This window comes from Chelonia mydas, chromosome 3, assembly GCF_015237465.2.
Source record: "Chelonia mydas isolate rCheMyd1 chromosome 3, rCheMyd1.pri.v2, whole genome shotgun sequence".
In the NCBI taxonomy this organism is placed as follows: Eukaryota; Metazoa; Chordata; order Testudines; family Cheloniidae; genus Chelonia; species Chelonia mydas.
The window spans coordinates 33861019-33876304 of NC_057851.1; the positions used below are offsets into that span (position 1 = coordinate 33861019).

Here is a 15286-nt window from a genome sequence, read left to right on the forward strand (position 1 = left end):
GTGGGGGGGGGAAGGGTGAGAAAACCTGGATTTGTGCTGGAAATGGCTCTACTTGATGATCACTTTAGATAAGCTGTTGCCAGAGGGGGAGTGGGGTGGGAGGAAGTTTTGTTTCATGGTCTCTGTGTGTATATAATGTCTTCTGCAGTTTCCACGATATGCTATGCATCCGATGAAGTGAGCTGTAGCTCACGAAAGCTCATGCTCAAATAAACTGGTTAGTCTCTAAGGTGCCACAAGTACTCCTTTTCTTTTTACGAATACATGGATACAAACAAAATGACAGGGGAGCACCAGGTTTTTCCTTCTGGGTGTGAATACATATTCTCTCACTCTGTTCTCCAAACACTAAGCATATAGGCCATGATTCAGGAAAGCACGATTCAGGACAGCACATGAGCATGTGCTGAAGTACTGTCCTGAATCAGGGCCTTAGTCACAGACAGCTCAAGGAGTAACATTGCTAAGTTGTTCCAAATCTTTCGTCTCCTGCATGTTAGTTCTCAATCAGAATTGCGCTGGCCCTACATCAAACATTTGTATTTCATGGAAGAACAGTTACGAGTTCATGAATACTACATTGTGTAAAGATATGGCTAAAAACTGGTGCTTATCATTAGGGAAAATGTGGGTAGGAAAGGATTTATTTTATATGCAGGAAACAACAGATATTTCATTTTGTTTGCACAGAAGTCTGTCTCCTCCTGATATGAATGCTAGCTGCAAGCACATTTCTGATCAAGGTTAGTAATTAAATTTAGCAGCAAATATGTTTTCTTATCAGGTTTGAGAATTTTTTGCTACCTCAGTGATTTATGTCATGTTGACCTCAGATCAAGGCTGGTATTTTTAATTTAACTGAGGAGAAATTCCTTCATTTTCCAAAAGCATATGGCTTATTGAGGATTCTTTACATTTCCTTGTTATGTTGGGACTGACTTGAAATAGATTGGAGCGTTTCTAAAATGCTATTCTGTTTTTTATAAAGGTCATCAAACCAAAGCAAAGGATCAGCATGTCATTCTCCTTGAGTATGTGACTGTTATTACTTTATTCTACCTAATTTAATCATCAAACATATTCATCTTATGAGACGGTAATATTCTTGCAAGTGCAATTATATTTCGCAGTATGCCTGCTGATTAGGCAGAAACAGAGAAATAACTCATCAGAAAATTACAAAAAGAATTAATCATCAACAACATGTATAGTAAAGATTGCAGTACTTGGTAGTCACTAATTAAACTCCTTCATTCTCAAACGTACTAGCCAAGGCTTAATAGGAAGCATGTATACATACCCAATGAATGAGTAAAGACCACATAACCACTCACTAAAGGTTTACACTTCTAATTGTGCAAGAAAGATGGAGGAATTTATTTGTTTCTTTATGAGGAACTTTATGTCTTAACTGATGGTGTGGAAGATAGTCCCCTGTAGTAAGCATGATATTTCATGAGTTGCAAACTACATCCTGGCCTGCATCATTAAAATCCTGAAACAGAGAAATGAAAAGATAATGTCAAAACACAGATGACTGTGGTTGTTTGTTATTATTACTGAAGTCCCCCAAAATATGATAGATGTTGTATAGACACCTAGGATGATACAGTCCCCATAAACAACAATTTACAATCTAAGGCCTCAATCTTGCTAGCGTGCTTAACTTTATGCACTGTGAACAGTCCCATTGACTTCAGTTGGACAATTCACAGTGCATAAAATTAAACAGGTGCAAAAGTCTTTGCAGGATTGGGGGCCTAAGGCTCTGGTCCTATAGGTGACAGTACACAAGCAGACGGCTACATGCACACAGAGCCCCACTGAAGTCAATGGGGCTCTGCAACAGTGCATCACACTATAAATTGCAGGTTAGGAGCCTAACAAAATGTATATGAAAGTGCACAAAGAAAAACTATCACTTTAAGGCACTGAAGAGTTCACCAATTTACCTACTAAAATCCCAGTCTGAAACAATTTGACATTTAAAGCTCAGTCCTGATCTGAGATAGAGTTCATTGACGGATAAATAAAACTCACTGGCACCTATATAGGTTCCTTCAGTCAAGGATCTCAAAATAATATACAAAAGTAGGTATCATTATTACCATCTTTCTACACACAAGTGAGGCACATGTACCCAGGTTCACATAACAAGTCCGTGGCTGAATCCGTGGTAGAACCCAAGGTCTCTAGACTCCCAGTCCACTACTGTTATCACTGGAAAACACTGTCTCCCTCACTGGCCATATGAATTTGCAAGCACTGTAGCTGCCTTTAAAGGTTATATAGAGATGCACTATTATGATTACTCAATCAGGACTAACTACTTAATGTTTAAATCAGGTTTGCTTATCCCCATTCCCTGCCCCCCGCCCTGCACATCTGCTTACGAGTTTCACTTTTAAGAATTATTTATTAATGTATTTGCATTTATACACACACTAAAAAGGTGGCTTTACGCTGCCTGTGGTTTTCCCCATGGAATTTAAGCTAATGGTTTAGGATTTACCTACCTGAAAAATCAGCTCTGTCCCCACCCCACATTATCATAGTGGATGTCATCAGAGGCACCTGAGCTGTCATATACTCTACGAGTCCTTCCCGTAAATTAGAGACCCACCTCTAAAATAACACTTCAGTATCCCTAAACAGCAGCTATATTACTCAGTACAGCCTATAGCCAGCAAGCTAGCCAACTTAAATCACCATCCTGCTCCAACAATTCTCCTCCGGCTTTTTTCAAAAAAGGTTGAAGACTAGCTTTGCAGCATACCCTACCTCTGTGCTGCTATGGACCGAGGGAGGTTCCAAAGCCCTGAGGCCTCTTGCTACGTCAGCAGGGCATCAGCTCAAGCACTTTACTGATTTACAACACAAACGCCTGGCATGCTGGGATGGTGGTTTCTTTGGTCAGTATGCGCTAAGCCATTTAGGGCTCTATAGATCAAAACCTGTACCTTAAACTCCTCCTGAAAAGCCACAGACACTATAAAGCCACCCTCAGGCCCCCACTCAAGTTCTGTGTCCAGGAGAACCTGGCCGGCCCTGAGGATCAGGCCAGTGTCCAGCAGCTATTGTGAGATGATTGTAGCACAGTCATGGCTATTTCACCTTCCCATCCTCAGGAACCGCATTGCAAACAGCATACTAGACACCCTGAATCAATGGATGCTACCAGATATGATGGTATCCTCAAGAAAGGGGTAGGGGAAATCCATGCCCTGAAGCAGTAATTTTAGCAATAATAATATGGATCGAACACCATGATTTTATATCATATAGTTATTACATATAGGTAGAAAGTAAAGTATTACATTTATGAGGCAAAATATATTTCCTTCATTTAGTCAAAAAAGTTCAAACTGGAAAGATGACATTTTTAATAGGGAGGATAATAAAGTAGTGGAACATTTTACTAAGGAATTCAGTACCCTTTCCACCAGTTGGAACCTTTATGTTGAGACTGGATGGCTTCTAAAAGGTATGCACTTGTTCAGCCACAAGTTATGGGCGGGGTGAAATTCTATGATGTGTTATGCCGGTGGTCAGACTAGACTATCATGGTCTCTTCTGGCCTCAAAAATCCATACATTTACTGAAAAATTTAAAGAATGCCTTCAAAAAATGTGGGTCACAAATCAATTTAGGAATAAAGGAACATTTTCACTTGATTCTTGGACAAATGCCAGAGCCTTAGGGCAGGTCTACACTTAAAACACGGAAGCAGTGCAGCTGTGCCGCTGTAGTGCTTCAGTGAAGATGCTACTATGCTGATGGGACAGCTGCTCCCATAGGCATAGTTAATCCACCTCCATGAGAGAGGGGTAAGCTCAGTATAACTGCGTCACTCGGGGGTGTGGATTTTTCACACCCTTCAGCGACGTAGTTATACCAGTGTAAGTTTATAGTGCAGGCATGGGCCTTATATTCCAGCACACTAGTGAGATGTTTTCAGTATCAGGCATATTTAATCTCCAGTTTCTATTGTTTTTTAAAAAATCTTAAAGTCAATCATTTCAATCCAGCTCATTTTGCAAATCAGAAAGGAAGAGAATAAGGGGAAAATTAAGTATTAACATCTTTCGTACCTCTATAGCACAACATGACATTTGAAATCATCTCTTTATGTTCCTTTTTTTTTCATTAATTTCTTCTGGTATGGGTTCCTCTGCAGACTGGTTTTGTTCGGATTCTCCCTCTTTGTCTACAAAATAAATAAATAAATGTGATAAAACATTTTATAATTAGATTCTTTGTTTTACTTTAAAATAATACAGATTTTGACTGCAATAAGTTAGTCTCCCTAAACTATGTAAAACACTATATAAATACTAATTTATGCTTTCATTAAAGTAACTAGTACCCTTTCAAGAAATAACATTTATAGCTCCAGGAAAAGAAAGCAAAAACAACTTCCATGCTAAATAACCATGTGTGAGCGTTCACTAGACATGATGGACTCAATTCTGTCCCCAGATATGTATGTAGAGCTCCTACTGATCTCAATGAGACATCCACATGTCCAGTTGAGTGCAGAATGTGGTTGGATTATCTTATTTCTTCCTCTCACTCTTCATTGGCAGTCCCTCCCCTGGCCTATGTTTCTTCTGTCTTCCTGCTTTGTAGTTAAAAAAAGAGCAGCTGGGGCTTCTTCTCTTCCCCTCCAGAGAGGCCAATGTAAAGGCTCTGGGCTACAAGGATCTTTTTGTCTCTGAAATTAAGGGGGAAGGGGGAGGCAACTCACATCTCCACTGCATTCCAAGAGCGGGGAAGCCTAAGCACAGCTACTTCCAGCAGAACAGTCACAGGTGCCAAAAATGGGATTTACAATTTAATAAACAAACAGATAAATCACCTAAAAGCTACGAATAACCACTGCCATCTAGTCATCTAATTCACTGTTGCCTATCTAGTCCATTCCCCTATCATCGCTTTAAGGACAGTTGTTTTTGTGGTCAGATTCAGTAACAACTCTTGTCCTTTCATGGTGCATAGGCCCAGGCAAGATGTAATGTTTCACAGCATGTATGGCCTTTTGCAGGTCAGAAGTTGGGAGGAGTTTTTATGGATATTGATATCTGAATGATAGTTTGAGTAGACATCATTGAGTAGACATTTGAGTAGACATCGTTTGTGTGTTCTGTGCTACTGTGAAAGAAAATGGCAAGAGGTGATTTTTTTTCCTGATGCAGAAGATCTGCCAAGGCAACAACCAAGAATATACAACAAAACTAATGCATGTTAAAGTGATTCACCTGCATGCTTACAGAGTAGGCAGATTCACTGAAAGAAGTCAAACAACTAGGCATAGTTGATCACAGTTGTTACAAAATAGCCAAGCTACTAATGAAAATAATATAAAACTAAAATAAAAAGGGAAGACAAAAAGCAATATCTAAAAACATTATATGTTCATCAGGCATATGAAATATATAGAGTACATTGTATATGTAGTATGTATATATACATAAAAAATATATACACAAGACATATACTGTTTGCATTTACGATTCTGCGTTCACAGTTTACAAAAAAGTCAATGAAAGCATACTTTATTTTGTTACTACATTCATGACACATTCCTCTCATCAGTCATCTACTCACAATAAGTCAACCAAAGATTGAAGACATATGAAATCTACATTTGAGAAGAACAGCCAATGGTGTGTGTTCCATAATGCACTATTTGGCACATCAGTAAGGCTGCCAACACAGAGAACAAACGGTATTGCAAGGATATTGCAAAGCAACCCATTTTACCACTAGTAGCCAGAGTTGTGCAAATAATTAGCCTAATCTTGCATTCCTTGGGCACCAAAAGCCATCACTGGAAGCAGTGGAAGTTTTAGGTGTATAAAAGAATGCAGGTTCAGAACCTCTAAGAGTTCCATACAAGAAAGAGTTTTGGAAATAGAGCAGGTTTTATACAATATATGTTGATAGCTGAACTCTATCAAATCTGTTGCCACAAAAGTAAAAAAAATCAAATAGGCAAATGAACTAAAAACTCCAGTTCAACAAAAGAGACTGGAAAACAGTACGGAAAATGACAAACACCAACTCAGCAGTATTAAGGGGTTTTCAGAAAGATACACAATAGGTTTTACTGTAAAGCCCTCCTCCCCCCATAGAGTATATAAAGTAGGACTCTATCAGGGTAAAAATGCAATAAGCCTGTAAGTACATCTTTGCAGACCCATGAATTAAGAAAGCCAGTGTTGCATATGGTTACCTTTATCACCAAATCTGGAAGTAACAAAACCTGTTTACAGAAAAAAATCAAAGTGTATAATGCTATTGTCCTCACAACATTACTCTATGGATGTGAAACATGGCCCTGTTATCAATGGCACATTAAGAAGCTTGACAGTTTCCATTTGTGACACACATAACATCTTCTGGGCATCAAATGGCAGGATTGGGTATCCAACACAGAAGTTTTGGCAAAAGCCGGTTTGGTTGGTATTGAGGCTCATTTGATTTATGTCCAGCTGGGATGGACATAAATCATATAATTCATATGCCTGAGACCTGTCTATCAAAACAAATACTATATTCCAAATTAAGCTCTGCCAATTGTAATGTGGAGGGGAGATGAAACGCTTCAAAGATACTCAAAACAAAATCTGCATACGATGAATAGTTCTGATCTGATCTTCGAGCATCTGGCAGCTGACCACACAGCATGGCACCATGCTGTAAGCATGGGTGTCTGCAACTTTGAGAAGATGTTGCACAGCTGGAAGCACAGCGCCAGGTACAGAAACAACATGGTTGTCAACACAACCAGACAATGGCTCTGTGGTCAGTGTGGTAAACATTGTTCTTCCCAAACTGGTCTATGGATCCATGCAAAGATCCCCTGCTACAAACTATGATTGTTGAAGTCACCCTCAAAATCAGGATGACTGGATAAAAGAAACATCTGCGAAGGATTACAATTCTCTGAACATCAGCAAACAGCTAGTATTTCACACATAAGATTTTCATATTCTGAACTGACCTTTTTGGCCAGAAATACTTAATAACCTCTCCACAGCCTTAGAAATAAATATCCCCTAATCAAGATATTATATGACTCCTTGTCCTTCCAAATTAATACACCCTTACTATTGACAAAATGGCTCATAATAGCCTTGACAGTCGGAAAAATAATAATTCTCATGAAAGGGTGAAACATTGAAGGTCTGTCTCACACTGAACAGCTAATAGCTAGAATACCGTAGTAGTAAAGATCACACTACTGGAAGAATAAAGAGGAAGACAGTTCAGAATGGATTAGATGAATGAAATAACTACCTAGGACAAGCATTAAAACAGCCCTCTTGCTGTAAGTAAAAGCCTGAGTCCACTGCCTTGACAAGGAAATAAATCTCTGCACCATAACCACAGTCATCATTGTTAACAAATTGTTATTTTGAATATAAAATAATATATGAACCTACGTCTCTGCAAATTTCTCTATCACGAAGCAGTTACAGAACAGATTTTTAAAGGCACAACTCTGCATGCACCTGATGTACACCAGCTAGGTGAACACATAACTACATCTTTAAAAATGTGCATCTAAAAATACCCAAAATATGTACTTTATAATTCATATAACTAAAATACAATACAGTTAATAACAAACTATTTCCAGATGTGTCTTCCAGTGAGGTGTGTTTATATAATAAAAGGTCAAAATGTTATAATACCTTTACATTATAACTTTGCAAAAAGAAAACATAGGCACAGTGTCCTACTGCTATGTTATGAAATTATGAAGGATATACACACAGTATTATAAATCAGATATGACTGTGATATGACATGAAAGGCTGCATAAAACACCTAACTCAGGCCCTGATTCAGGAGTTTATTTAAGCACTTGCTTAAGTTCCATTGACTTAAATGGGACTAAAGCACATGCTTAAAGTTAAGTACATGTTTGTGCTTTGTTGAATCAGGGTCTCAAATAACAGTAACATTGGATACGGTGACAAGGTGGGTGAGGTAATATATTTTCTGCGACGAACTTCTGTTGGTGAAGAGACAAGCTTTTGAGTGACAAAATTAAATACAGTCCCATGGAAAGAGCAGCATCCTTTGAAATCCGTGCAATAAAGACCATCTATAGAAACAGTAGGAATAGAACGATAATATTCAGTATAAAAATAGATTACTTCCGTAACCCCCTTTCAATAGTGAGGCTAATATATAGATATTTAACTAAATTATTGAATATTAAACTAAAAAGACCCTATCACATTATGATCTCCAGTTCAATGAAAACTAAGCACTCATGTGCTGCATCTATCCAGAAATAAATAGTGCTACTGTATTAGCCATCATCTTTTAATTAAGTTCCACTTCTAAATGAAGAAAATGAAAAACAGAATTTTCAGTCACAATATTTACCCTAAACACTGGACAAGGAAGCAGTTCTACAATATGATGTAACTGAGTGAAGTGTCCAGTTATAGAATTATTATTGTTCCTGGGCCAGATTTTCCCTTGGTGTAAATCCACAGAAGTTAAAGGTCCATAGATGTAACTGATTGTTGTCAGGGGTCTGATTTCCAATGAAGAAAAACAGGAAAGAGACTGCAGGAATTGGTAGCAGTACATACAGTAACATTTGCAGTAACTAACTGACATGGCGTTCCAGTAAAATGGTTGTTTCATGACAGGAACCTGTACACATCTCTTTTTTTTTCTTCACCTAGCAGATCAAAAACCTCAGTTTCTTCTAAAAGAACATCATCATCATATTCTCCATGACATACTCATTCCTACAATTCAGAATGATGTGAGTTACCTGACATAAGTAGCCCTAAAAGAAGTGGATGACAAGAGAAACAACAACCTGTACTCATTGGGAACCCTTTCTGACTGCAGGTGAGGTAGGTAAGCATTATCAACATTTGACAGTGGAAGTAACAGACACAGGGTCTAATTCTGAGCTAATGTACAACTCAGGTGAAGTCAATTAAATTGTAAAATAAAATTGGAATTTGATCTAGTGTGACTTACACAAAGTTGCATGACTCAAAAATAGAAGTGGGATTACCCACTATCCCCATGCCCCCAGCACCCTGTTCAATTCTCTGTAACACAATGCCTCTCAGAAGAACCTAAACACATCTCTTCTCTCTGCATCCAGTACATCTAAAAATGAAACTGAGCTTTAAAAAAGGCAGTCTATGAAGTTAATCTTTCTTACAATGTCTACCAAAGAACAGCATGTGAAATAGGGAGAAGCCCTGTATACAGTATTCCAAGTATACCAAGTTAATGGAAAGAAGGGAAGTGAGAGCTAGAGAACAATATAATTTATTTGGCTTTGAGTAGGCTGATTCTGCATGTCTGAAGTAGATGTCAAAACAGACAGGATTTAAATTAATCACAAAGTCACAATGAACTTTTAAAATTAAAAATTGTTGATCACAAGGCAAGTCAATTTAATCAGTCCTTTTGCATGCTCCACTGATTACTCCAACACTTCCTCATTGTCCATTATATCCAAATACTCTCACACTTGCATTGTCTACATGATCATCAACATCCGATGAAGTGAGCTGTAGCTCACGAAAGCTTATGCTCAAATAAATTGGTTAGTCTCTAAGGTGCCACAAGTACTCCTTTTCTTTTTGAGAATACAGACTAACACAGCTGTTACTCTGAAACCTATCAACAATCAAAGAGATTAGCCTGATTTGAAATCTGAAAGGGTGCTCAGAACAAAACAATTCTTTCACTATGTCTTCGTCTATATTAGATACTTTTGCCAGTGTGGTAATATCTCTTAGGGCCGTGATTTTTCTTTTTAGGACATTTTTATACCATCAAAAGCCCTCGTGTAGATGCAATTACTTTACCAACAAAAACTTTTTTCAGGGAACTGGTATAAGCCATACCAGCAAAGCACTCTTTTGTTGGTGTCAATTGCATCTACACTTGGAATGTTTGCGGTTATAATTGTACAGGCGTAGTGATACCGACAAATTGTTTCTAGTGTAGACAAGGCCTAAACTTAATCACAGCAGTAACTTTAAAATCATTCTATCTTTGTCCTTTGATTTGTCTAACAGCTAAGTAAGTTTTAAAAATTAGACAAGATGGGTCAAATTCTCACAAATGTGTGTAAAAACACATGAACTATTGCATGCCAACCCTGAATGTCCATTTCCTGTGACTGTGCACATAAACAGCTAGTTATATGCATAAATGGAAACCGTCACACAAAAGGAGGTGCATGTGATGGGGTGTCCACCCCACACAAGGTCTGTGGGGTTACACTGGCTAGCTGGGCCAATTAAGTCCCCAGACTGCATCTGGAGGAGTCAGGGAGCAGGGATTAATTAGATAAGGCTCGACTGGGCAGGAACAGGAGGAGCCTGTATAAAGCCCAGGAGCTGAGAGCAGCTAGGGGCTGCAGGGAAGGAGTCTGCAGTCACCCTCTGGAAGAAGGGAGGTATGTTTGGGACTATAGAGGATAGTCTACAGTTACTCCCTGGGAGGAGGGTGTGTGAGTGGCAAACCCAGACTTCAGGGAGAGCCAGAAAGGTAGGAAAGGCTCAGGGGAAAAGCAGCAAGGTATGGGATAGGGCAGATCTTGGGTGCTGATGAGAGGGCCCCAGAACTGGGTCCTGGAGTAGAGAGTGGGCTCAGGTTCCCTTACCAGACACTGGGGAAGTGGCACAGACCAGGCAGGGGAGAGCGGACTTCCTGGGACAGTTTGTCCTGAAAGACTTTGATACCCCGAAAGATGAGGGCGCATAGTGACCTGGCTTGAGGGCCAAGTTACAAGAAGGAGTACCTGGAGTTGCAAAGATGGGTGGAGAGACTGTCAAAGGAAAGTGCAGCATGTGGAAGGAGCTAATCCCCAGAGTGGCCAGGAGGAGGCATCCCTAGTGGTGAGTGAACCCCATGACATTGCACACATGGTTTTTGTAAAGAGAGACCATGCCTCACTAATCTATTAGAATTTTTGAGGGTGTCAACAAATGTGTGGAAAGGGTGATCCAGTCTGAGATTGTCCCTCACCAAAGGGTCTTAAGCAAAGTAAGCAGTCATGGGATAAGAGGGAAGGTCCTCTCATGCATCAGTAACTGGTTAAAAGATAGGAAGCAAAAGGTAGGAATAAATGGTCAGTATTCACAGTAGAGAGAGATAAATAGTGGTGTCCCCCAAGGATCTGTACAGGGATCAGTGCTGTTCAACATTAATGATCGGGAAAAGGAGTAAACAGTGAGGTAGAAAAGTTTGCAGAAGATACAAAATTACTCAAAATAGTTAAGTTCAAAGCTAACTGTGAGGAGTTACAAAGGGATCTCACAAAACTGGGTGACTGAGCAACAAAATGGCACGTGAAAACCAATGTTGATAAATGCAAAGTAATGCACATTGCAAAACATTATCCCAACTATGTATATAAAACGATGGGGTCTAAATTAGCTTCTTCTAGCATTTGTAGTGCTTGCCGAGCCACCCAACAGCCACTTAATAAGCTAAATTAGCTGTTACCACTCAAGAAAGAGATCTTGGAGTCATCATGAATATTTCTCTGAAAACATCTGCACAATATGCAGCAGCAGTCAAAAAAACTAATAGAATGTTTGGAACCATTAGGAAAGAGATAACAAGACAGAAAATATAATGCCACTATACAAATTCCACGGTACACTCACACCTTTAATACTGCATGCAGTTCTGCTTGCCCCATCTCAAAAAAGCTATCTTAGAACTGGAAAAAGTACAGAGAGAGCAACAAAAATTATTAGGGGTATAAAACAGCTTCCATATGAGGAGAGATTAAACAGATTGGGACTGTACAGTTTAGAAATTGGATGAATAAAGGAGCATATGATAGAAGTCTATAAAATCATGACTGGTGGGGAGAAAGTGAAAGTCATCCAATGAAATTAATAGGGAGCAGGTTTAAAACAAATAAGGAAGAACTTCTTTACAAAATGCACAGACAATCTGTTAAACTCATCTTTAGGGGATGTTGTGAAGGCCAAAAGTATAACAGTGTTCAAAAGAGAATTAGATATGTTCATGGAGGATAGGTCCTTCAATGGGTATTAGCCAAGATGGTCAGGGATGCAATTCCATGCTCTGGGTGTCCCTAAGCCTCTGACTGCCAAAAGCTGGGACTGGACAACATTTGATAATTGTCTTGTTCTATTTATTCCCTCTGAAGCATCTGGCATTGGCCACTGTCAGAAAATAGGTACTAGGCTAGATGGAACATTGGTCTGATCCAGTATGGCCATTCTTATGTTCTTAAATTCACAATTCCAAGTGCATTTTGCCATGCCTCTTATTATAAGATTCAGATAAACTCTTTTCAGTTTATTGTAGAGATAACAACATCAATAGAAACCATTTTATAGCTAAGCTTAATACATTGAAAAGGAAGGTGGAAGTTCAGAGTTCATATCTGTATATGAAAGGAAATGTGAGCTTGAGTACAAAGTAGGATCCATAATGTCTTGAGTTCTACTCCTTACTCTGTATCCCCATAATCTAATCACATGCTATCCAGCAGACATCTATTTAATAGCTCACATTGTTGTTGTTGTCCTTCATGACCAAAGTTGATGCTGAGGCGGTTTTATGTCTTGATGCCGAGGAAGGGATTACAGTCTGTGCCTGCCGAGGTTTACAACTCTGCCTGTATCCTTTAAGATCCATACTGCAGTTAATCTTGAATTGGGTAAATCCATCATTGACCACTGCTTGCCAGCATGATCTGTAAACATCAGTCCAGCTGTCAAAATCAACATTGAACTGTTTCAAGTTATGTTTCAGTGTGTCCTTGAAGCGTTTCTTGTGCTGCCTCATATGCAGTTGCACACTGTGTTTGCCAGACAGCTACTGGTGTCATCCATCCTCCACACACGACCAGCCCAGGGTAACTGTGATGTGATAAACATGGCTTCAATCTGTGTAGAGTGACTACATTCCAAAACCTCATTACTGGTAACTTTATCTGCCATATTTGATGCAAGGTACGGCATACAGATGTTGTAAATGGAACTTATCTAGCAGCTTAATATGATGCCTGTAGCAGGTCCAGGTCTTATGCCCATACAAGAAGTTTGACAGTACAACCACTTTATAGAGTTTAACTTAGTTTGAAGCTTAATAACATGTTGCTGCCAGACTGCCTTATAGTTTGACAGATGATGAACTGGTCTTGTTGATACAACTTGTCAGCTCCTTGTCTACAGTAACATCATTCGACAATATACTACCAAGATAGTAAAAGTCTGTAACAGCATTCAGATGTGTGTTGCTGATAGTAACTTTTGGTTTCATGTAGGGTTTTCCTGGTGACATGACCTCTGTCTTTTTCAGATTGATTGTCACCCTTTACCTCTCTGCAGGCTGCGTGAATCTGTCTGTAATCCATTGTATATCTTCTGGAGTATGTATCTCTAGAGCAGAGTCATCGGCATACAGCAGCTCATAAATAATTGCCTTGAAGATCTTCATGGAAGATTGCAGCCTGTTCAGATTAAATAATTTTCCTGAGGATTGGAAATTTATCCTGATACTGGCATTCAGGTCTTTTGTAGCATCATCAAGCATTGCTGCATAGAAGAGATTGAAAAAGAGTGGACCAATAATGGAGCCCTGCTTAAAACCATTAGTAATAGGAAATGGGTTGGACAGAACACCATCTACTACTTCCATCATGAAATAGTCTCAGAATGTTGGTCAATTTTTCTGGACAACAAAACTTACATAACACTTACCAAAGGCCAGGTCTACTGATGGTGTCAAATGCTTTAGCCAGGTCTATAAAGACAGGTTGCTGTTATCTGCATTTCTTATGCATCTGATGGACTACCAATATCAAGTCTGCCATACCTCATGTTGGCCCAAAACCACATTGCGATTCCAGTAGCGTGAAGTTAATGACGGGGTAGGGGGAAGCCGAGGCACAAAATGAGATCATACTAGCTAGGGACATAAAAGGAAACAAGTACTCCAAATATATTAGAAGCAAGAGGAAGACCAAGGACAGAGTAGACCCATTACTCAATGAGGGGGGAAAGACAACAACAGAAAATGTGGAAATTGCAGAGGTGCTTAATGACTTCTTTCTTTCAGTTTCCACCAAGAAGGTTGGTGGCAATTGAACATCTAACATGGTGAATGCCAGTAAAAATGAGGTAGGATCAGAGTCTAAAATAGGGAAAGAACAAGTCAAAAATTATTTAGACAAGTTAGATGTCTTCAAATCACCAGGGTCTGATGAAATGCAGCCTAGAATACTCAAGGAGCTGACTGAGGAGATATCTGAGCCATTAGCAGTTATCTTTGAAAAGTCGTGGAAAATGGGAGACATTCCAGAAGACTTGAAAAGGGCAAATATAGTGCCCACCTATAAAAAGGGAAATAAGGACAACCTGGGAAATTACAGACCAGTCATCTTAATTTCTGTACCCAGAAAGAAAATGGAGCAAATAATTAAGCAATCAATTTGCAAACACCTAGAAGATAATAAGGTGATAAATAACAGTCAGCATGGATTGGTCAAGAACAAATAGTGTCAAACCAACCTGATAGCTTTCTTTGACAAGCCTTGTGGATAGTGGGGAAGCGGTAGATGTGGTATATCTTGACTGTAGTAAGGCTTTTGATACTGGGTATGTCTAAAATGGAAACTTCGAAGTGCTGCTGAGGGGATTAGCTCTGAGTGCTGGAAGCCCGGCTCCCAGCGCTCAGAGCCTGTCTACACTAGTGCTTTAAAGCACTCAGACTTGCTGTGCTCAGGGGGGTGATTTTTCACACTCCTGAGCCAGCAAGTTAGAGTGCTATAAAATGTAAGTGTAGACATACCCACTGTCTCACACGACCTTCTCATAAACAAACTAGGAAAATACAACATAGATGGAGCTACTACAAGGTGAGTGTATAACTGGTTGGAAAATCGTTCCCAGAGAGTAGTTATCAGTGGTTCACAGTCATGCTGTAAGGGCATAACGAGTGGGATCCCGCAGGGATTGGTTCTGGATCCGGTTCTGTTCAATATCTTCATCAATGATTTAGATAATGGCATAGAGAGTACACTTAATAAAGTTTGAGGATGATACCAAGCTGGGAGGGTTTGCAAGTGCTTTGGAAGATAGGATTAAAATTCAAAGTGATCTGGATAAACTGGAGAAATGGTCTGAAGTAAACAGGATGAAATTCAATAAGGACAAATGTTAAGTACGCCATTTAGGAAGGAACAATTAGTTGCACACATACAAATGGGAAATGACTGCCTAGGAAGGAGTACTAC

The 15286-nt window shown here is 39.3% G+C and overlaps 1 protein-coding gene across 4 annotated transcripts in view; it reads right to left on the minus strand.

The window, feature by feature from the left end:
• Positions 1-207: 207 nt before the first annotated feature.
• DCDC2C (doublecortin domain containing 2C) overlaps positions 208-15286 on the minus strand; it is a 108388-nt gene continuing 93309 nt past the window's right edge. For 3 of the 4 annotated variants that reach the window (XM_043542290.1, XM_043542289.1, XM_027818008.3), the window contains exons 12-13: positions 4092-4207; positions 208-1495 (exon numbers count right to left, since the gene is read on the minus strand). In XM_043542290.1, the coding sequence (XP_043398225.1) occupies positions 4119-4207 (89 nt within the window). In that variant the 3' untranslated portion in view covers positions 208-1495; positions 4092-4118. The remainder of the gene's footprint in view (positions 1496-4091; positions 4208-15286) is intronic. The other variant, XR_006289388.1, reaches the window with a different exon arrangement.